This window comes from Microtus pennsylvanicus, chromosome 6, assembly GCF_037038515.1.
Source record: "Microtus pennsylvanicus isolate mMicPen1 chromosome 6, mMicPen1.hap1, whole genome shotgun sequence".
NCBI classification, from domain to species: Eukaryota; Metazoa; Chordata; class Mammalia; order Rodentia; family Cricetidae; genus Microtus; species Microtus pennsylvanicus.
The window spans coordinates 64,843,356-64,867,129 of NC_134584.1; the positions used below are offsets into that span (position 1 = coordinate 64,843,356).

Consider the following 23,774-nt stretch of genomic DNA (forward strand, 5'->3'; position numbering starts at 1 on the left):
GGCCAAAGATGGATGCCCCAATGGTACAGAGGAACTTTGGGTGACTGTCCAGGCAGCGAGATGTCTGTCATTTCTAGAGTGTTGGAAGTTGCTTACTTCTTGTTTACTTAGGTAGTATAATATCCTTCGGGAGTCTTTGATGAAGTTGAAGAATAAATAGATAGTTATTGTTTTCCTTAGTTATGATAAAAGATAAAATATATATAAATATTGTGACTGTAATTCTTGCTTGATAACTGTTTTGTTATATGTAATTTTGCTATGTTAAAGTCAAAGCCTTCCTTTTCGTTTAAACAGAAAAAGGGGAAATGATGTAGGAGTGTCTTCTATCTATCTGTTGTTTCATTGGTTAATTAATAAAGAAAACTGCTTGGCCTGATAGGTCAGAGCATAAGTAGGTGGGGAAGAGAGAACGGAATGCTGGGAAGAAGGCAATGTGGCAATCGCCATGAAGCTCAGGCCCGGGATGGACGTGGGTTAGAATCTTTGCCAGTAAGCCACAACTTTGTGGTGCTACACAGATTATTAGGAATGGGTTGTAAAGATGTGAGAGTTAGCTAATAAGAGGCTAGAAATAATGGGCCAGGCAGTGTTTAAATGAATACAATTTGTGTGTTGTTATTTCAGGTGTAATGCTAGCCATGGGGGAGCTGGGTGGGACAAAAAGCAGGCCTGCTCGTCTCCTTACTACAAAGGGATGCTAAACTTTGTCAAGGGTCCTTATTGCCTATATGACACATAAGAAGGTGGAGAAGCAGGAGAGGGAGAATGGGGAAAGAAGAGGGGTGGAGACAGTCAAAGTACATGGTGTACTTGAGCTGTAATACTTATCACCATGTAAAATGAATAAACTCCAATAAAAACTAAAATGACTGGTACCTTTTTTAGAGTGGGGATAACATTTCCCAAATAACTATATCAAAACATAAAGTCTTGGCTGCTTTGCATGCTTCTCAACATTTGGGGATGACAGGCTTTTTACTTTTCATGAGTTTAGTGGTTATTCCTGGTAGCTGTAATTGGCATTTCTATGATGGCTAATGATTTCAAGTGGCATAACTTTTAAAATAATATGTGAACTGAAAGTCTGTCTGTGAATACTGATGAGAAACAAATATTTTCCAACCTAAAATTAAAACCAGGACCTAGGTATTTCTTCCAATCCCATTAAAAAAGAAATTAGTGGAAAAAAAAAAAAAAAAAAGGATGGTGAATCCTGGTATATGCTGAGAAAAAAAAAAACAAAAAAAAAAAAAGAAATTAGTGGAAATCAAATATACTCCTTTACTTTTCAAAACTAAAGTTCACAAACATATATTAAATAAAAACTTATAGAATCAAATAAGCAGCAAGGTACTGGAAAGGAAAATAATGAGATAAATACTTGATTGTGCTACTATTAATTGTAATATCAAGCCACAGCCCAGCAGAGCCCAAGCAGCCCAATGTCTATGAGGTAAGAGGTTTGTTAATGAAAAAGAAACTGGAGTCCATAAGACACAAGCCATTTAATATCATAGCCAGAGCTCTGGAATGGCAGGGGGCTATCAAATGTTCTCAGCTGAATTTTTAAATTTTTAATATATTTATTCCTTATAGACAATATGTTACACAAGAATATTTCATTTTTCATATATGTATATATATATACACACTACCCACTGAGAATATTCCCTTCATGATCCTCTTTCCTCCTTCTCACTGCCTGTAGAGATTCTTTGTTACTATGGGCAGTTTTGCTGCTACTCTCCTGTCATATGTCATTAAATCTTGAAACCATAAATGAGAGAATGTGTAGTATTTATGTGTCCATGGCTCAAATACCTAATGTCACCAAGTACAGAGCCGAGCTGACAAAGTTCCAGGAAGTCTTAAAAGCAAATGCCACTGTTTGCTTTAGTGATTTATCCAGGACAAATAGGTGGCTCAGAATCTAGGATTTCTTTTTGCATGTGTTCTTTCCGCTACTGGACTGTGATGGAATTACTGCAGGCTTCTCCATTTTTTCCTGCAACTTCTAACACCATAGTTTTGTATTTTTTCTTTTTGTTAAGCAATCTTAATACACTTAATTTTAGGTCATGTGGCTCACGCACACTAATCCACTATTGCAAAAGCTGTATGCATTTCCATTGCTCTTGATTTTATACTGTTCTGATTTGCACTATTTTTTTCATATTGTGAATGAACACTATTCTTTTTTTACCCTTTCATTTATTATAAATTCTTAAACTAAATTTTAAACTAAATTCTTAAACTTAAATCCTTAAATTTTAGGATTCTACTGTGTATTTGTTTTTAAAGAAATAATAAACACCAATTCCTTTCACAAACTGCAACATTTTTTAACTTTTCTTTCCCATTGTTACTATGTACTTTGGGTCTGTTGAATTTAAAAAGAATAATTTATATGTGTGTTTGTGTGCTCAAGTATATGTATGTGTGACATGTGCATGGAGGTGCCTGAGAAGGCCAGAAAAGGCACTGGACACCACAAAACTGGAGTTACAAGTGGCTGTGAGCTTCCACATGGGTGTTGGGAATAGTACCTCTGCAAGAGCAGTGAGTGCTCTTAACCTGAGCCATGGTTCCAGTTCCAAAGACTTTATTTTTATCTTATGTGTGTGTGTTACCTGCATGTATATAGTGCCAGCAGAGTTCAGAATAGGATATCTAATCACCTAGAGCTGAATTTATAACAGGCAGTTATGAGGAAGATATGTGTAGAATACCATCAAATAGTCTGTTGGGGGGGAGTAGAAGCAGGAGACACTGCCCCAAACTGTCCCCTGTAGCAACCTGAGTTCTTATCAGAGACCTTGCAAGTGAAGCTGGGCTCCTTGACTGCTAAAAGGATTTCAGGATAGTCATTGTTATCCTGTATTAACTTATTAAGTTAGTGTTACAAGATTTTTTAACAGATTTTAGCACATTAGCAGAAATAGACACCAGAAAGGGTAAAATACATTCAAGAGTCACACTTGTGTTCCTCATAATAGCCTTATGTATGGTCTGAGTGGCTTCAGAAGTTACATCTGGTAACACAACTAAAGGAAGTCTATTCTTTCCTGAGGTGCCCCCGAGAGGATTACACTTTGATAAGTAACAGCCTGGGTCATAAAGACTGCACATGTGGCGAAGGCCTGTCCTCAACTGCAGTGGAGTTTACAGTCCTGCCCATGAGCTTCCTACAAACGCAAGAATACGCTGGGGAAAAGAGCTTATGCTTGCCCATAAGCCCAGGTCTTAAGAATGGCTCACTGCTGTTTCATCCTTTCTATTTGAAATATCTCTAATATAAATGAAATATTGTCTCTATATAATCAACCTACACAGTGCATTTTGTTAATTGTACCAAAATCTCGACTTTCACACGGTGAAAGACTTAACCAGATTAGGGGTTTGTCCTCCCATGCTCTCTTAGTGTTTCCTGTCTTCCTATCCTCAGTCACTTTCCCTTCTTTAGCAAGGGTTCATCCCGCAGAATTCCTATGTTATGTTATTTTAGTGCAGTCCTGTTGACCATAGACTGTCTTTCTAAAGACAAACAAAGCATTTTATCTATAGAGCACACTGTCCTATGTGTCTTATATCAGCATTCAGTGTGTTATTTTCTATTAACACATGGAAGTAGCAATTCTAAAACAGAGAGTGACAGCAGCTAAACAGCAGAGTATTAAGTCCCAAATCCTTCTTCCCCAACCCAGAGAGGTACCAGGTCATCAGTATACAGTGAACTACTTCTTAAGAAATACAGAAACAAGCTGATCTCTTGTAACCCTGGTGAGCAGGAGACTACACTGAAAGTGGGATGACATTCTGCAGCGCACAGTCCCCAATCTCTCTAGAGCCCAGTCAACTGCCTAGGAGAAAACTAACTCAGACTCTTCTTGGGGAAACAGAGAATGAAACACACAGCCCACAATCAGACATTGGAGTCACAAGCAGCAGTCCCAAATGCATTGTTTCTTTGCAAGTATTTGTCTTTTGAACCATGCTTTACCTATCCAAAAAATAAAGCATGAAATCTCAACACCAAATCTTTTATTATTATCTATTTATTTTTAAAAAGAAAACCAACTAGCTTTTTTCATTATACATACCAATCCAAGTTCCCACTTCCTCCCCTCCTCCCATTCTCTCCACTTACTCCACCCCCACTTCACCCCTCCAGTCATTCCTCAGAGAGGGTAAGACATATTGCTTTGCAGAAGGTCCAAGGCCCTCCCTACTCTATCTAGGCTGAGCAAGGTATCCATCCAAAGAGAATAGGTTCTCAAAAAGCCAGTACAAGCAACAGGGACAAATCCTGGTGCCACTGCTAGTGGCCCCTCAGTCTGCCCCAGCCATGCAACTGTCACCCAAATTCAGAGGGAACAGTTTGGTCTATTCTTGTTCCTTCCTAGTCCAGCTGGAGTTGGTGAGCTCCCATTAGCTCAGATAAACTGTCACAGTGGGTGTACCCATCGTGGTCTTGACCTGTTTGATCATATTCTCACTCTTCCCACTCTTCAACTAGACTTTGGGAATCCAGTCCAGTGCTCTGATGTAGGTTTCTTCTTCTGTTTCCATCTGTTGTTGGATGAATGCTCTATGGTGATATTTAAGATACTCATCAGTCTGACTACAGGGCAAGGCCAGTTTAGGCACCTTCTCTTCGATTGCTTAGGGTCTTAGCCAGGGTCATCCTTATGGATTCCTGGGAATTTCTCTAGTGCCTGGTTCTTTGCTAGTCTCATAATGGCTCCCTCAATCAAAATTATCTCTTTCCTTGCTCTCATCTCGGTCCTTCCTCCATCTCAACTATCCTGTTCCGTCAAGTTCTCCTCACCTCTCCCCTTCTGCCCTCCCTTCTCCCCCCCTCCTACCCCTATGTTCCCAATTTTGTCAGGTGATCTTGTTTATCTTGTCTTTCCAGATGGATCTATATATGCTTTTTTAGGGTTCACCTTGTTACATAGCTTCTCTAGGATCATAAACTATAGGCTCAATATCCTTTATATTTTATAGCTAGTATCTACTTATGAGTGTACAGACCATATCCATGTTTTTGGGTCTGGGTTACCTCACTCAGGATGGTGTTTCTAGTTTCATCCATTTGCATGCAAAATTCAAGATGTATTTTTTTTTTTTTACTGTTGAGAACTCTAATGTGTAAATGTACCATATTTTCTTTATCCATTCTTTGGTTGAGGGGCATCTGGATTGTTTCCAGGATCTAGCTATTATAAATAATGCTGTCATGAACATAGTAGAACATGTGTCTTTGTAGTATGATTGAGCATCTTTGGGGTATACACCCAAGAGTGGTATTTCTGGATCCTGAGGCAGGTGGATTCCCAATTTTCTGAGAAACCACCACACTGATTTCCAAAGTGGTTTGCATTCCCACCAGCAATGGATGAGTGTTCCTTTACTTCAAAGCCTCTCCAGCATAAGCTATCATTGGGAAACACCAAATCTTAATGTTGAAACTCAGATGGGAAGAACCCATACTAACTTACTTTTAAATTGAGGTCCCTAAATACACATCATGGATATACTATCATTATAAGGAACACACATATACACCATACTGGCATTTGTTTTTATGTACATGTTAATACTATAATTTTAATTAGTTTATTCAAACTAATTAAACTAGGTGGAGAGAAAAGGCTCATATTTACAGCCCAAATTAAATTTCAACTGCTGAATAATGTTGATACTAATCCAATGTCTACAGTTTATTTTGCTTGTTTTTTAAAAAAACCTAAAATACTTACTTGGTAAAGATTTTTTTCTAACTTTGAAAATAGTAGTAATATGGTAGTCATTTCACCATAGCTTAATCCAGGATCTCTGGACCTGAAGCCACCATTCTGAAACAAAAATATAAGTACAGAAGAACTATCAGGGTTATAATCTAGAACTTAAATCTTTGGCTATTCTTAAATATATCTTTCATCTACTGGTCCAGCAGATCTAATTTACATATATAAATTATATATAAACCAATATATATTATATTACATATATGTATATATGCTATATATAAACCAACAAAGCAGAAACTTCTTTTTGTAACTCTAAGGGTCCAGGTGTGCTCAATTATATCCTAAACTGACTTCGAGTTAAATATATTTAGGGGGTAATAATTACTGAACAATACTTGCAGGAATTAATGAATACCATGGAAAAAACTTTCTTGATAGAAATGTTCAAAATTGTTCAGTAGTTTCAGTAACTAATTTCTATATTACAATAATATAGCTGTTAGTATTTTTGTAAAGAAATGTTGAGCTAGCTGATGGTAGCACGTGCCTTTAATCCCAGCATTTGAGAGGCAAAGGCAGTCAGAGCTCTGTGAGTTCGTGGCCAGCCTGATCTACAGAGTGAACTCCAGGATAGCTAAGGCTACACTGAGAAACTCTGTCTTTAAAAAAAAGGAAGAAAGGAATGTTGAAGTAATTATCTGACGTTTCTTCATTGAGTGGTGTTTCCCACTCTTTCAAGGATGGTCCTTTACTGCACTGGGCAGTAGAGAACAGTGCTCAATCCAGTCCTACCTCTAAAAAGGTAGATTCTCTTTGCTATCTGGAAAACCAAGTGATTCCACCAACTGTAGTGACCACAGGAACAGTGTCTGAGAAAGGCACTGGTAAGGGAGGCCAAACCCTGTACCCAATCTGTCATGACAGTACAACAGGATTATACACTGACTCACTTTGACCCTTCCAGCCCAGCCAAATACCACAAAGTACCTCAATCTGTGCCTTGTGGAGGAGGGATCATTGTATTGCTTGAAAATAACTCACAACATCAGAACATGTGTAGGAAGTTAAGGCATACTAGGCCAAAAGAAGCAAACCAAGATAAATAGATAGATGTGATATATAAGTTCACTAAAATAGTATACTTTTAACATATTTATCTTATTTGTGAATGTATGTGTGTCTATGTGTCTGCATGTATGGCCCTGACTATGCCTCTCAACAATTCCATCCTGGAAAATTTCCCATACCACTGGCATCCCCTACAATCCACAGGGACAAGCCACTGTGGAGAGAACCAATAGAGCTCTTAAGGTATTGTTGGCCAGGACTATCTCACCAGAGGCTAGGCGAGATCCTCTTCTGGCCTTAACAGAGGTCCTTTTCCATATGAACTTTCTGTTTTGATGACAAGGGGGTCAGCCCAGCTTACAAGCACTGGGCATCTCTGCCAAGGAACATGTCCCTCCCCCTGGTGAAATGGAGAGATCCTATCTTCCTCCAATGGCAGCTGCCAGCTCCCTTGCTAACCCACAGGAGAGGGTACTCCTGTGTTTTTCCTCAGATAGCCACGACAGCAAAATAAATCCTAGTAAGACACGTATGCACAGCCATAAATCAGCCTGCTTCCACCAAGGAGGAAATAACCCAGAAAGGAATAAAGGAATATATATATATATATATATATATATATATATATATACTACATATTTATATATATATAGTTTGGCATAATATAAAAAGGCTATTGGATCCCTCCTGGATACTCACATGCGCATTTATTGGTAGGGTGGCATTGTTAAACCTTAGTCTCTTTAAATGTCTCTTGTGGGAATTGGATCCCTAGAACTGGAATTAATAGGCAATTGTGAGCCACCATGTGGGTGCTGGGACCTGAACCGGAGTTCTCTGGAAGAACAGCAAGTGCTCTTAATTGATCTCCAGCTTCTTAGGGCAGTTTTGTCTATGTATTCCCATTTTCCTATGCCCTGAAGACTGGATTTAAGAAAACTGTTAATATAGTTTGTAATATCATTAAAATGATGTCATCAGACTGGGTACTATGAAAAAAAAATGTCTCTTGCAGCAGATCCAACATCAGCAGACAGCAACTAAGGCGTCTCTTCAGATGCTTAAGGCTCTTAGGCATCCTCGCAGTCCCCCACAGGATGCTATGCATGCCAGGTTATTTATCAAAGGGCTGCTGCCTAGTCATCACCCCTCCCACCATGGCAGTTCTCCAGGAATGAATGCTCTTTGAGGGATGGTAGTCAAGACAGGCAAGAGCTTGTTTGGCCAGCCAACCTAAGACAGGAGCAGTCTAGTTGCTGAGCCCACCTGAAGCAGAGAAAACAAGGCATGAGCAAAGAACTCTGGCTCCATATAAAAAAGGGTGGATATGTAGGAAGTTAAAGCCTACCAGGCCAAAAGGAATAAACCTGGAGTTTGTTCTTGATCACACCTAGCCAATGAGGGATGATCAAGCAATGTTGCCTCAGGGTCTAGCAGCAGGAGCTATCAAGAGTTCCTGACTGTGCCTAGCCAATAAGGGGTGACCGTGTGATGTCAATGTCAACGGATCAGAATGCTTGGGTTCTGGGAGAATATATGTTTCCCCCCAGCACTAAATAAACAAGCCTACTATACACCTACCCGACTCCAGGCATCTGTGTTCGCTGATGTTGCCCCTTCTCACCCTCTCCACCTAGGAAGACGTTATGACCCAGCAACAGACAGGTAATAACGTATCTGATTGAAGTGATAAGTTTGTTGTCATAGTTTTGGGGCAAAAGATAACTGGAACAAATGGTCATTAATAGCAGCTCTCAAGATTCTCCTTGCTCCATCAAAAGTTTTAGCTGTATTTATGAACTACTGAAGCACATAGTCTTACCCATTGATTGGCTGTAGAGACCTGATATAACGTTACTTTGCCAATCTGGCTTGTAATAATCTGTATATTAAAACAAAAACCTTTTAATTGACCAAATAATTTAATGTTTTATTTACTTATGATTAATATAGTGTCATGAATTGAGTAGATTTGACACATTAAATTATTGACTGAGAAAAACATTTGCATTCATTCTACCTACAACTGGCCAGATATTTATTTTAAAATTATCCGAAGTTATAAGAAAAGTATAGAAACAGCTGGGTGGTGGTGACACACGCCTATAATCCTAGCACTCAGGAGGCAGAGGTAGATGGATCTCTGTTAGTTCGAGGCCAGCCTGGTCTACAAAAGCTAGTTCTAGGAAAGGTTCCAAAGCTACAGAGAAATGCTGTTTCAAAAAACCAAAAAAAGGATAAAAACAAATATATAGCATAATTTATGCACATTTTATTAACAGTATCTTATAGTAAAAATGTACAAAATAGCATTTTATTGATGAATCACCAAAAAAAAAAAAAAGCAATGTTACCTGAGGAACAAAGCCATATTGTTCCCAACAAGGTGCACAAACTCCTCTCAGACCTTGGAAATCCCCATTTATTACTACTGATCCTAAGGAATTACATTTGTTGCATTTTTAATTGAAAAATAAATCAACTTAAATTCTATTCTAAAAATACCTTGTGAAATCTTTTCCCTTGATCTTTGAGATGTAGTCGGAAAGAGGAATGAATGCATCCCTGTTTGCCAAGGACTTCACTAGCTGGATACGCCTGCGGTGCCCCTGGAGGACAAATGGCTGAAAACCTCGTCAGTGACTCCAGATGCCTCAAACTTGTACTCTATCAAGTGCCTATTAAACACACAAGCACCACTTTCAGATTTAGAGGTATTAGATGGCTTTTTCTTGAAAATATCCTCCATGTAACTTCGGACTAATTCTTTCCTCATATGCTTTCTATATTAAAATTCCACAAAATAAGTGCCAGTGTTAAAACTAGTAATTTCGCAAATATACGCAAAGTACTAATGGTTTCTAGTACACATTGAAACTCTTTCCCCATGGTCCAGGGATCATTGAGGAGTAAGGGGTACAAAGATTCTAAAAGCCAGGAGTGGTAGATAACTCCAAGGGAAGCAGTGTTTCCCAAACACAAGAGAGCAGCTACATATATAAACTCAAAGCTATGAGACAGCAAGCAGGACAAAACCCCAGCATGGAGAGGGGACAATTGGGCATGAAGTCCCACCCACAGCCAAGAACTACTGGCAACTGATAGATGCTGGAGAGGATGTCAGTTATTGATGAAATAACTGAAAGGCCAACCATGTTTTAGTGGAAGTCCACACATCCAAGAGTGTATGGGTCGCACTAATCGAACCTGATAAACAAAAAAGAGGACGCAAGTTGTATGAAGTGATCTGAGAAATAGGGGAGAAGAAGTAAATATGATTAAAATACATTGTATGAAATTTTCAAAGAACGAATGAATTTAAAAAGTCATATTAGAAGATAATATTTAAGAACATTATAGGGTTTTATACTGGGCAGTACTGATAATAGTTAAGAGGGGTTTATATACTAGCATGCATTTCTAGTATACTTGAGCTCATTTGGCACACTAGCATAATAAAATAACCTTTAATCATGTGATCCAATTTAAGTGAGTCTTATTTTGAAATTCACTTACCTTGTGAGTAGTACAAAAATCAAACTTCAGAAGTTCTGAAGTTTCGAGTAAAACTACAAAGCATGTATAACACAACTCTCATACTTACTTTAACACAGAGACACAGCCCCCTAGTCAGTTTCTAGGAGAGGCAAGATCTCCTTGAGGAAAATTCGAGATGCAGACACTGAGTCTAATATATGGACTTCCAAGCGTCAGTCAGTCTGTGCAAGCACTGTGCGAGTTGGGTTTACTTCCTTATTCACACTCCTTCAGGCAGCACCTGTCCCACCATCCTTCCCCAGTTCTTCTGAGACAGTGTTCCTATAGGCCAGACTGGGCTCGAATTCAGTGAGGATGACCTGCAACTTCTGATTCCACCTCCTATGTGCTGGGACTTCAGGAAAGTGCTACCATGTTAGAAGATATTTTTCAATGGAATTTTAGCTCGGATCTGTCATACACTGGGCTCAATGGGGCTCCCTGAGTCTACGTGAGTCCCCTCCCCCCCGCACCTTAGGAACACACACTTGAGATATGTATGCATGCATGTATATGTGTTTAGCAGATGGCAGGATCTTCACCTCGAGGATTCAAATATTTCAAGTATATGAATACAGAAAAAGTTAACATTTAAATTATTTTTCCTTTTCCTCCACAATGCTATTACTTTTCAAATTTTATGAGTAAGCTTTTAAAACTAATAATTAAAATTTTAAGATAATTTTTATTTTTTTGTAACCTAGCCCTCTGATTTTTATCCATAACAGAACATTAACTTTACTTATATTCAAAATAGGTATAAGAACATATTATCATAATGATAGAAATCTGAATATTTGGTAAATATTTTATTTCATGCTTGAAGAAACTATTAAAACTACGAAGGCAAAAGTAAGCATAATCATATTCACATAACAATAATTGTAACAATTCCTGTATCTTTTCATTGCTAATTTATAGTTTCATATATTTAATTTTGGAAATTTTTATTCAAAAGTATGAATTACTTCAGTGTACAATTAAAGAACAAAAAATCTATTACACAAAATATGTGCTAAAGCTAATTTTGGTAGACAACATCAAAAACAATAAAACTTCTTTCTCGTTAAACAAGTATAGGAGCTCCAACTTGCTCATGCTCCCAACTAGTGCTGTCTTTCATTTTTACGACACTTAATACACTCTGTGTATAAATTAAAATGAGACATAAAAGTATTTCTTTCCTTAGTCTCATAGCAAGCAAAGATCCAGCAATCAGGTTGTTTGAGCTGTAGTGAATCACTGCAATAATGATACTAACAATCTATGTTCCTCTTTGCACTCATCTCCTTCAAGTAAATCACTCTCTGTGATGCTTTCTGTTCTTATCTTGCTGAAAATTTAAATTTTATCTCCAACTGCACATTCCCTTTCATGGTTTATCCTTCTACCCTGACCTCACCAGATCTCAGACCTATTGAACACACCCTGTAAGAGTCTTATGCACCTGCTTACTTTCTGCATCCCTCACTAGATTCCCTCCAAGACAATTAAGCTGTATTTAATTAGCAGGAACTGAGGACCCTGTGCATGCAAAAACAAGAAGACAAAAAGGCTAATTATAAACAGAAATGGAATGAGCTATTTTTATTATTAGATTAGTATTTCTGAAAAATCATGTTAGTTCATTCAAGAAAATAAACCATCTTCTGGCAAATGGGAATTATATGGAAGTAATACAAAATGTAAAAACTATCTGTGCTATTACAAGTAGAGAAACAGAAGTTAGTCTTAGAGGCTCTGCCTCATTTTCCTTTCTGTAGGAAGAACACAGATGACTGAGAACATCAGTCGTGCCCGTGTTGTTTGTGAGCAGCACAATGCACAGAGAGGAAAGCGAGGAAGAGAGACTTTATCAGCTGCAGGTCTTAAAACCCGGTACTTCAAGCTACTTGAAGTTCTGTGAAGATGCAGAATGAACCACATTAAAAAAAATCACTTTGCTTATTGCTGAATACAGTCATATACCACAAGAATATTTTCAATTATGTGATGGCTCAGAAAATGTGTACAAATTCAGAGAATATTGACATTTTATGCTTCCCAATACTGAGAATTTAAAGTTTCCATTGAAAAGAAGAAAATCTATCTAGTGATATTCTAATTTATTTTATAATGAATTTCACTCACTGCTTCCTGGACCTAATAATTCTATCAATAGATGATTATCTCTTCTGAATCATGACTCTAGGAAGAAACGGCGATATTTTTACCAATGATATTTATTTGAGAAACAATAAGACAACGGGACCATGCTTTCATGCATTGGTCACTCCAAGCACAACTGAGATTTGAAGAAAAGATAATAAAAATACATACAAATATTACGATAAAGTTAAATGCTTTTGAGAAATGTGAGAAGAGGAAACAGGACCAAAAACTGTCAAATGAATTCTACAAATTGTAAAATAAATTCTACAAATTGTGGGATGTTTTTATTGTTTTGTTTTTTTGAGACAGGATTTCTCTGTAATTTTGGTGCCCATCCTGGAACTTGCTCTATAGACCAGGCTGACCTTGAACTCACGGAGACCCACCTGCCTCTGCCTCAGGAGTGCTGGGATTAAAGGTGTGTGCCACTACTGCCCATCTCGAATTCTATAAATTGTACAAGGCAGTGTTATAAAGTTTCCTATTTATTGTGTTAAATAGATTAAAATACTTGGCCTTTGAAACATATTCTGATGATTAGAGTCTAATGTAAGTATTACAAAGAACTGTACTGGTCTAATTGGCGGATGCAAAAATATCATTTGGTAGGCAGGCATGGTGGCATATAACCTTAATTATAACACTTGGGAGGCAGCGGCAGGTGGATCTGAGTTCCAGGCCATGATCAAGAAGGCTTTATTACAGTGGTACAGTGATGGTTCCATGTATGAACATCAATAAACATAATCTCTCATGTGAACAAACTGAAAAAAAAAGAAAGCACACGATAATCTCATTAGATGCTGAAAAGGCCTTTACCAAAATCCAATACCTTCATGATAAAAGTCTTGGAGCAATCAGGAATACAAGGAACATAATTAAACATAATAAAAGTAAGCTGGCAGCCAGCCAACATCAAATTAAATGAAGAGAAACTCAAAGCAATTCCACTAAAATCAAGAACAAGACAAGGCCAGCCAAACAAGACAAGGCTGGCCACTCTCTTCATATCTATTCTTGAAGTTCTGGCTAAAGGAATTAAGACAAATTGGAAAGGAATAAGTCAAAATATGTTTATTTGCATATGATATAAAGTAAATGACCCTACAAATCCCACCAGGAACTCCCACAGCTTTTAGCATGATGTGGATGGATATAAGATTAACTCACCAAAATTGGTAGTCCTCCTATATACAAATGACAAATGGACTGAGAAGGAAATCAGGAAATGACACCTTTTAAAATAGCCTAAAAATATAAACTATCTTGGTAACTCTAATGAAGCAAATGAAAGACTTGTATGAAGAAACTGAAGAAGATATCAGAAGATGAATAATCTCCCATGTTCATGGATTGGTAGGATTTACATTGTAAAACTGGCCATCCTACCAAAAGCAATCTACATATTCAATACAATCCTCATCAAAATTTCAACACAATTTGTCACAAATCTTGAAAGAATAATTCCCAACTCCATATAGAAGCACAAAAAGCCCTGCATACCAGAAAGTCTTGAACAACAACAACAAAAAGACCTAGTACGAGGTCTCACCATTCCTGATCTCAAGATGTATTACAAAGCCACAGTAACATTTATAAAAAGCACAGCAATAGCATAAAAATATACACACTCATCAATTGAATCAAAACCAGATACACTGAGCCTGGTAGAAGAAAAAGTGAGGAAGAGCCTTGAATTCGTTGGCAGAGGAGACAACTTCCTGAACAGAACACTACTATCACAAGCACTAAGGTCAACAATTAGCGAATGGAAACTGAAAAAGCTTGTGTAAGGCGAAGGACAGTCAGCAGGACAAAGCGGCAGCCTACAGAATGGGAAAATATTTTCACATACTCCACATCTGATAGAGGACCAGTATTCAAAATACACAAATAACTCAAGAAACTAGATAGCAAAAAAACCCACAAAAAGCCCAACACAAAGACCCCCCAAAAAACACAAAAAACAAGTAAACCAATTAACGAATAAGGTAAAGCTCTACACAGAATTTTTAATACAGGAAACTCAAATGGCTGGGAAATACTTAAAGAATGTTTAACATCCTTAGACATCAGGTTAATGCAAATCAAAACTACTTAGAGATTCTGTCTTACACCTGTCAGAATGGCTAAGATCAATAATACAAGACACAGCTTATGCTGGTGAGGATATGGAGCAAGGTGTTCACTCTTCCATTGCTGGTGAGAGTACAAACTTGTACAGCCACCATGGAAATTAGTATGGTGATTCCTCAGAATTTGAAAATCAAGAGCCAGCTATACCATTCTTGAGCATATATACTCAAAGGATGCTTTATCCTACCACAGATGTATTTGCTCAAGTATTGCTGCTCTACTCAGAAACTGGAAACAGCCTAGATGTCCATCAACAGATGATGGATAAAGAAAACACGGTTCATTTATACAATGAAGTATTACTCGGCTTTTAAAAAAAATGATATCATGCAATTTGCAGGTAAATGGATGGAATTTGAAAAAAAAAAAGTAGTCCGGAGTGAGGTAATCCAGACCCAGAAAGAGAAATATGGCATGATTCGCTTGAATCTGGGTATCGGCTGTTAGACATCAGTACTTTATTCAGCAGTCATCACAGGGGCTTCCTCCTACAGCAATGGGAACAAATACAGAGACCTATAGCCACACGTCATGGGAGGCACACCTTGAAACACATAGCTCAAAACAAGATGTCTCCAACAAATCCCTCTCCTCAGAGCTCAGGGAACTCTGCAGAAAAGACAGACGGTGTTGGTTGAGGAGACAAAGGCGAGAGAGGATACTAGAACAAGCCCCTTCCTGAGGAAGGCACACCTGCACGCACACACTGAAGCAGCAGCCCAGGGCCTACACGGGTCTGCATCAGGTCCCCTGCATGTACACCACAGCTTCAGTTTAGCACTGTATGGGACTCCTGAATGTATGAAGAGTGGGCCTCTGAGTCTGGGCTGCTCTTGGTACTCTTTATTTTCCTGTTTGCTTGGCCTGTTCAACTTCAGTGTGATGGCTTTTATTTTATCTTATATTTTATTATGTTTCATTGCTGTTTCTCAGAAGTCTGTTCTTTTCTAATGAGGGACAGAAAGGGAATGGCTCTGGACAGGAGAGCAGGCGGGGAGGAACTGAGAGGAGCATAGGGAAGGGAAACTGTATTCAGAACTGTACTCATACTGTATGAGAAAAGAAATTATGTTTAAAAAAGTCAAAAACAAAGAAAAAAATTAATTTGGACGAAATCACATAATCTATACATATATATACAACAAATAAATTACACTCTGTAGAGCTTTAAAAAACGTATTTTAATCTCATTCCAAACAAAATTTCTCGATTCAAATACATCTCATTAAAATCATTTTAACATTCTGCAACTTAAAATATTATAAGGATTCAATATTTTCATCTTTTATAGCCTCAATATATTATATATTTAATATATAATATAAACAATACATACACATAGTCAGCAGGATTACAAAGTAATTTTTAAAATTTGATCAGTATTGATAAATATATTTAGATTAAACATAACTATGTAGAATCACAGAAATAAAATACAGCAGGCCCAACACTAACAGAAGGACTGCAAATGTTCAAATGGTCAATCATTTGAACGAAACTTTCAACCTGGGTGGCATACACTTTAAAACAATACTCTTGCTACTTTCAAGTAGCAGTACTTGTAGACATTAGGTATTTATATCTCCATTCAATTTAAAATGACTATGCAGCTTTTCTTACTGTAATATACAGTAGCTTTCTCTTCCTTTCTGTTGGATTTTGGACTAATACATTACCAACAGAAGTGATTTTAGTTCCTTTCCCTCCCATAGAGCATGGCTCAGTTTGAAGATTGTTCTATAGGCAGCAACTAGAGTAATAACAGTACCACAACACCATGAAGAGTAACCAGTAACTGGAGTCCTAGCTGGAGATTTGCATTGTAAACCAAGGTAATCAGAAGGATCACCCCTGCAAATAGCCCTCTCCCATTAGTTACTACAGTGAGTTACGATTCCAATGGCACAGTGTAACAGTGTAACAACCTATCCTGGGATTTTAAATATTACAACAAGGATTCACCCTGAGAGTACAGAGGGAGCATTCCAAACAAGATACTCCAAGAATTTCTTTCTCTTTTGTATTTGTATTCTTCTTTTGTCAACCCTTTAAGGGCACAAATACTTGAATTTAAAGTATGACTTGGATATCCATTTTTGATTGAAATTCATGCCACTGTCAGATATTGATGATAGAAAAGCCCAAAAAGGCTTGTAGAAAAGAGGCAAGCAGCAATCCACCATGTCAAAAAAGACAGAAGTCCTCGAAAAAGGAGAGGGGTGAAGATGGTTTTTAAGCTGCTCAGTGCCACTGTGATCTGTGTGACAGTCACCTTCATCTTCCCATCAGCTGACGGCAGTTCAGAGTAGATGGAGTTGGGAGGAAGGTTATCCACTGGGGAGACAGAGACAGCTTCTGAATAGATCCCCCAGGAATGATTACCTAGAATATTTAAGACACAAAACTTAATAAAAACAAACTAACAGAAGAAAACCTTAAATCCCCAATCCATATTAGAAACTAAGTAAGTGATATAGTGAATCATTGTATGTTGAAAACAATTTTGCTATTTGTTAAAAGAACATGATTAATTGAACCATATCACAGAATGGTTTTAAAGTATTTAAAAAAAAACCAAGCCTGATAAGACTCTCATTTAGTGCAGTAAAATCTGGAAATCTATAAGCTATGAATCGACTGCTTTTACTGACAGAACAGATTCATTAACTTCCTAGAAATGCTTTCTACCTCTACAGTATCACGACAAATGTCTTTCTGAGAAACTACGTAGGATGTCAATGGGAGCGACTACTAGTGGGTTTTCTAACTGGTCTCATCATAGCTTTTCTACCTTGCACAGGATGTGACTCACACACGCTCACTGAGCTCCCTGCCCAGTGTGGACACAGGTTCTAAGGCACAAATACACTTAGCATCAGTCCCCTGACATGAGTGAGGCTACTCAGATCATACTTAAAAGAGTTTCTTGGTGCTTCTAAGCCTGCACAATGGCACGCTGCCCAATTTGAGAAAAGAGAAACAGGGCAACAATGGGCAGTTCCTGGATGCTAACACACAAGGAGACTTGACAGTGCAGACCTTCCTTATTCCCTGAAAACCCTTCACCCTTTCTATACAAGTTACCTAAAGTCAAACTCTACACAGTCCTGCAGTCTAGCCAAATTTATTGACTTTGTGATGATTTCAAGGTTAGGTACTAGCAAACCTTTAATTCACCTGCTTTTACCCAATGTCTAAACAAGTGCTTACCCACATTACTTGGGAAATGTGGAAATTAACATTAAAATGAAAACCCTTATAATCAGCAAATAAGAAAACTATATACACCTGGGCTTCTAGAATCAACAAATCAACTTGTACAGATAAAACTTTCCCCGATTCCTCCTAAAGCTACAATAACAACAGCAGCAACATCATGCAGTGTATTTCTGTGCTAGTAACAGAAAAGGAATTAACTATAGGTAGAAAGCAAGGGCTGTTTACCAGATGCATGGCATGCCTACCTAGTGTTTTCAAAAGCAGAGTTGTGTGAAGCAGCATTACCAGAGGTGCCACATACTGCAGGGCAATGACACAAAGGTAGTAAAAGACTCGAGCCACCTGCAACCAACAACATGCTTAAGTATCTAATAACGCTGACATGTTATGAGTGAATTAAGTTTTTATAAAATTACCCAACTGAAATGCTTAAAAATAAGTATTATTCATTTACATTTTATCATACATGTACTTCAGAAAGGCTCAACCCAAAGATAAGCTTTTAGAATTGGAAAATTTTACAAAAAATTTCAAAGAAACATTTCAGAGGTAGAAGAAAATACTAAAACTTGTACGGAGTGCTACTTAAACATCAGAGTAAATAACTGTGACAAGCAGGCATGTACAAACAGGAACTCCTTATAAATAGAAACATTAAATCTTCATTCCATATGAACATATTTGAGGTTGGGTTTTGAATAACACTATAATACGTGAAACACAAGACAAAAAATAGGGGCCAAAATCATAGTAAATCTAAAAAGAAAAAAGACTGGATTACAGGCCAACTGCAATGGTGACAGTTTATATTTTTCTTCTCTAAAATCTCTGCTAAGTACCTAAAATTCACATGAAAGCACATAGAAGAACGTTAAAAGGAGCACTCCAAGGCACTGAATTTCCTACCCCTTTAGACATGAGGTCTGGACAACATTCTCCAACGCCTTCCTGATCATGAGATGGGTTTTGGCTCAGGCTTATGACAGCCTTGCAGTACTCACCTGTACTGAGCACCGAGAGCAGGAAGGTAAGTCAGATCTGATTCAGCAACAGAATCAGACTAGCTCTCTGACAAATGTCAGCTTACAGCTTTCACACCTGTTTACTGTAAGGACACGAGATAGCTTGTGCTATTTTAGTTTCACTTTGACCGTTATAAAACGTACCATTTTCTGTAGCTCAACTGTACTTATCCGGCCTGCTTCTTTCTTCATTTGATCCACGCATTTCTGGGCCAAGTTTAAATATGCTTGCAAGTGATTTCGCATCATGGCCAACCGCAAAGCACATAGCAGGATTATTAACCAGAGTCGCAGAGTATCGAATGTGGCTTCTGTCATTCTATAGATCAAAAAGTTGATATGGTGCTCTCAGGGACCATCATATACTAACATAGCAATCATGCTATGGTTCACCATGTAGAATACAGGAAATCTACACTTCCCCAGAGTCAACTGGTAGACCTGAGCAAGAGTTCCATTCTGCCAATAACTTATCTAATAGCTTCACTTGTGCAAAATAATTAAGTAGATAAATGTATAATGAAAGTACAAGTCACAACAGAGCCCTCTTTTCCTCTTTCTATCTACCTGTACTTATGGAAGAAATATAAGCTCTAACACAGGCAGCGAGTTTCAATGCTCTTAGAGATGAGAGTCCCTAAGGAGACCATAGGAACTAAGCAAATCAATGACTAATCTATAATTTGCTACAGTTTTGTCTGTTTATATACTTATTTGGTTAGGGGGATTTCAGTCTATTCTGTTTCTAATTAGGACCACTGAAAACTAAAACCATCCTCACATATTATAAATTACATAATACAAAGGTATTAGATACCTCAGATTTCTCTAAAAGTCATTTAATTAACCTATTATTATGCTGTAAGCAATGCCTCAACACCGAGTTTACAATTTTAGCACATCTATTGGCTCAAGACTAGAGAGGGCTGGGGGGGAGCAGAGATAGGTGAATTCCTGAAGTTCAAAGGCCACAGTCCAGTCAAAACAATCAGTTTCAACAATTCTCTGCCCCAGAAAAATGCTAGTAGACTGTGATCTAGGAAAGACACCTGATGTTGACACTGGCACTCCATATGCATGCTTACATACATATCTCACACACATGTACCCTGCCCCCACCAGCATACATACACGCACATACCCTCACCCACAACTTTCTTCATGTGTGTGTGTTTATATCCATTCTACCATCTATTTCAGGAAGCATCTTCTTAGTTCCAGCTCCTATTTGGGTAATCAGTGTGTGTATGTCACCAGTTACATTAAGTACTCTGGGATCTGTGCTACAGATTAGATTCTGAACACGTTGGATCCAGTTACTATGTCAAATTACTCACATAGTGGTCCCTTTCAAGCAGAAATCACAGTTCATACAAAACATTGAAACCTTTAAACCTGGATCAGAAAGTCTGTCTTCAGTACTAAAATGTTTTAAACTTTTCCTAGTAGTCTAATTTCTGCCAAGATGTCCTAAGAGTATGGTTGTCAGGCCTGGCTTTTTATGTGGGTTTCAGGGACTTGAACTCAGGTCTTGATGGAGGTGGGTCTTGTATCTTATCTGTTGTTTTCATTGGTTAACTAATAAAGAAAACTGCTTGGCCTGATAGGACAGAAAATTAGGTAGAAAGAGTAGACAGAACAGAATGCTGGGAAAAAGAAGCCGAGTCAGTCAGTTGCCATGATTCTCCCACCAGACACAGACGCAGGTTAAGATCTTCCCTGGTAAGCCACCTCGTGGTGCTACACAGAATATTAGAAATGGGTTAGATCTATATGTAAGAGATAGCCAATAAGAAGTTATAACTAATGAGCCAGGCAGTGTTCAAAAGAATACAGTTTCCGTGTAATTATTTTGGGGCGTAAGCTAGCCATGCGGGCGGCCAGGTGCCGGGGAGGCAGCCTCGCCACTCCAATCACAACAAGGTCTTTCTGCATACACAGCTGTCACTGTTACCAACTGAGTCATCTCTCCAGTCTGGAAAGGTTAAATAATATTAATAGCCTATAGTGATTCACAATAGTTATCCTGCAAACATGCTGTGTCACCACACCGTCCCTCTGTCCAACAGCAAGCACCTGGGCAATGAACTAGAGCCCAATAGAGGTGCTGTGGAACAGGAAAGGACACAGAACACATCAAAGTGTGATATTGTTTGTTAGAAACTCTCTAATCTATACTCTTTTGTTTCATTTTTCAAGGTTATGAATGCACATGGATATAAAACTCTAGTGTGAAGGCACTGTTGTCTAGAAAACAAAAACACATAATATTTTAACAATACATTTTCACTACAATAAGCAACAAATGAGCCAGCTACAGAGTAGTAACAGAATACAGGATGTAAGGGCTTCTGCAGCCTTGAAGCTTTCCCAAGGGACATAAAGAAATCTGTTCCCTGGAGTGGGATTAAGAACTGACTGGTAGCACAACGAAGATGGCTATCTCATAGCCATCAAGGAGAACAAACATAAAGTTACTAGACTAAAATAGAAAATGGCTGACTCAGCCAGGCAGTCCCAGCACTTGGGAGGCAGAGGCAGGAGGATCTCTGTGAGTTAGAGGCCAGCCTGATCTACAAGAGTTAGTTGCAGGATAGGCGTCAAAGCTACAGAGAAACCCTGTTTCAAAAAGACAAAACAAGCAGAAAGAAAGAGAGAAAGAAAGAAAGAAAGAAAGAAAGAAAGAAAGAAAGAAAGAAAGAAAATGGCTGACTCATTTTACAAGTTCTAGATTTGGTATAATGGCCATTAAGTATCTTCTAACTCATACTAAGGTAATCCAAATATATGATAATTCAATCAGATGGGGTGTCTCAAGGAGAATAAAATAACAGGTCAGGAATAGGCAGAAGCCAAGTGTGGTAGCTCACTCCTTACATAGTAGTTCCTGGCAAGTCTGAGACTATCAAAAAGTGAAAAAGAAACCCAGGTATAAGGTGTGTGGAGGTGGAGGCAGAGGTACGTGATCTCTGTGAGTTTCAACCCAGCCAGGATTGAAGTGAGAGGCTGTCTCAATCAGTCAATCAGAGAGAATGCGAAGAAGAGGTTCTTCCCAGATTCCAAGGTAATGCTGGGTTTCATGATAACTACTGATTTTCTTCTTGGGCTATAAACACACAAAGGCTGCACATAGCCACATTTTACTCTTTCAGTACAGTATGAGACTATATCCATAAATTAATGTACATTTCGAAATTGAACAGCACCATATCTCTGCTTCTGATCACAAACACTTTTCCATAAACTGATTTGTTATCAAACAGAAATATCCATCGTTTCCTTTCTGACTGGTAGGTAGTTATTTCATCTTCTACCACATGGACAATGGAATTTAAATAGAAATTTTAAACTGAATTATTAAATCACAACTAAAGAATGAGGTGAAAGCCGGGCGGTGGTGGTACACGCCTTTAATCCCAGCACTCGGGAGGCAGAGGCAGGTGGATCTCTTTGAGTTCAAGACCAGCCTGGTCTACAGAGCTAGTTCCAGGACAGGCTCCAAAGCCACAGAAAAACCCTGTCTCGAAAAACCAAAAAAAAAAAAAAAAAAAAGAATGAGGTGAAGCATACTTACGGATGGACTATTTATAAAATATAGCTGGGCCGTGGTGGTACACACCTTTAATTCCAGCATTAATTAATTCAGGAGGCAGAGACAAGTGGACATTTGTGAGTTCAAGGCCACCTGGGTGGTCCACAGAGGTAGTTCCAGGACTAACAAAAAACCCCTAGGGCAGAAGCAAAGATGAGACAAAAAAAGGAAAGGAGGAAAAGGTTTCTGTGAGAAGATCCCAGGCTGCGGCACATCAACTAAATGTCCTGCTACCACACAGCGGAGTGAGGGGTAGAAGAGATAAGGATAATACAGACAATAGGAGCAGTAACTACAAAGGATTACTGTGCACAAACCAAGAGAAAATGTCCAGGTCATTGATATATGGCATAATTGGTTTATGCCAAATGCTAGTTCCCTTGTTTTCAGTAATTTTGTTTGTAATCTGTCTAGTTAAAACTATTATTTAGCTGGTTTAGTTATATGGAGGATAAACATTACTTTTTGAGAGTGGATATATCCCTAGTTCAAGAATATGAAGTAAAAAGAGATGTCATGGTTTTACTGGTTCTATTCTCCAAGACAAACAAACATAGAGAACTGAAAAGAATTAAATACTATACACTGCACACTTTGGAGTCAATGCCTACTCAGGTGTTTCTATTTTAATTCTGATGAGACAAGAGTGAAAAGAATATTACTTAGCACTCATTTTCAAAGACTGTGTTATGTGTGTTGTTTCACTAATTCCAGCAATCACCCTGTGAGGTACATACCACTTCATTTTTCCAAACTGGGATGCAGAGGCTCAGTACAGTTCAATAAGCTACCTCATGTGATAATTTTGGGGAGGAGCAAAGCTAGAGTTCAAACCACCTGTCTAAACCTTTGTACAGCTGTAGCATAATTCCACAACACTGCATCTAATACACAAAGTAGTTATTAACGTCTTTCTATAAACTGCTTCTATATTTTCTTGACATCTTATACTGTTAAAACAGTTATCTAACACAGTTATCTATCTGAACAAGTATTAATCATAATGTTAAGACATTAGTTTTAATTTTCCTAAGTATGTAACTCATTTGGTAGAGATGGAAATTGCAGTACTTACTGTATAAAAATATGTCTCTAATTTATTTGAAAAACATTTTATTCAAAACAGACATGAAACAAAAGGAGATGTTAAAAATTTCCATGAGCAAAGAAATGAATACCACTTACATTTTCACTGACAGCACTTTCCTCCGTAAATTCCACAACAGAACAATAATAAAAGCAGACAACAAGTACAAGGATCCAAATAAACAAAATAACAAGAATATGTCAGAT

At 38.0% G+C, this 23,774-nt stretch overlaps 1 protein-coding gene across 4 annotated transcripts in view; it reads right to left on the minus strand.

Annotated features, from left to right (window-relative positions):
- Positions 1-15,791: 15,791 nt before the first annotated feature.
- The window catches only part of Tmem161b (transmembrane protein 161B), a 78,985-nt gene continuing 71,002 nt past the window's right edge, over positions 15,792-23,774 (minus strand). For all 4 annotated transcript variants that reach the window (XM_075976369.1, XM_075976370.1, XM_075976371.1 and 1 more), the window contains 3 exons: positions 19,034-19,208; positions 18,113-18,209; positions 15,792-17,030 (listed from right to left, as the gene is read on the minus strand). In XM_075976369.1, the coding sequence (XP_075832484.1) occupies positions 16,756-17,030; positions 18,113-18,209; positions 19,034-19,208 (547 nt within the window). In that variant the 3' untranslated portion in view covers positions 15,792-16,755. The remainder of the gene's footprint in view (positions 17,031-18,112; positions 18,210-19,033; positions 19,209-23,774) is intronic.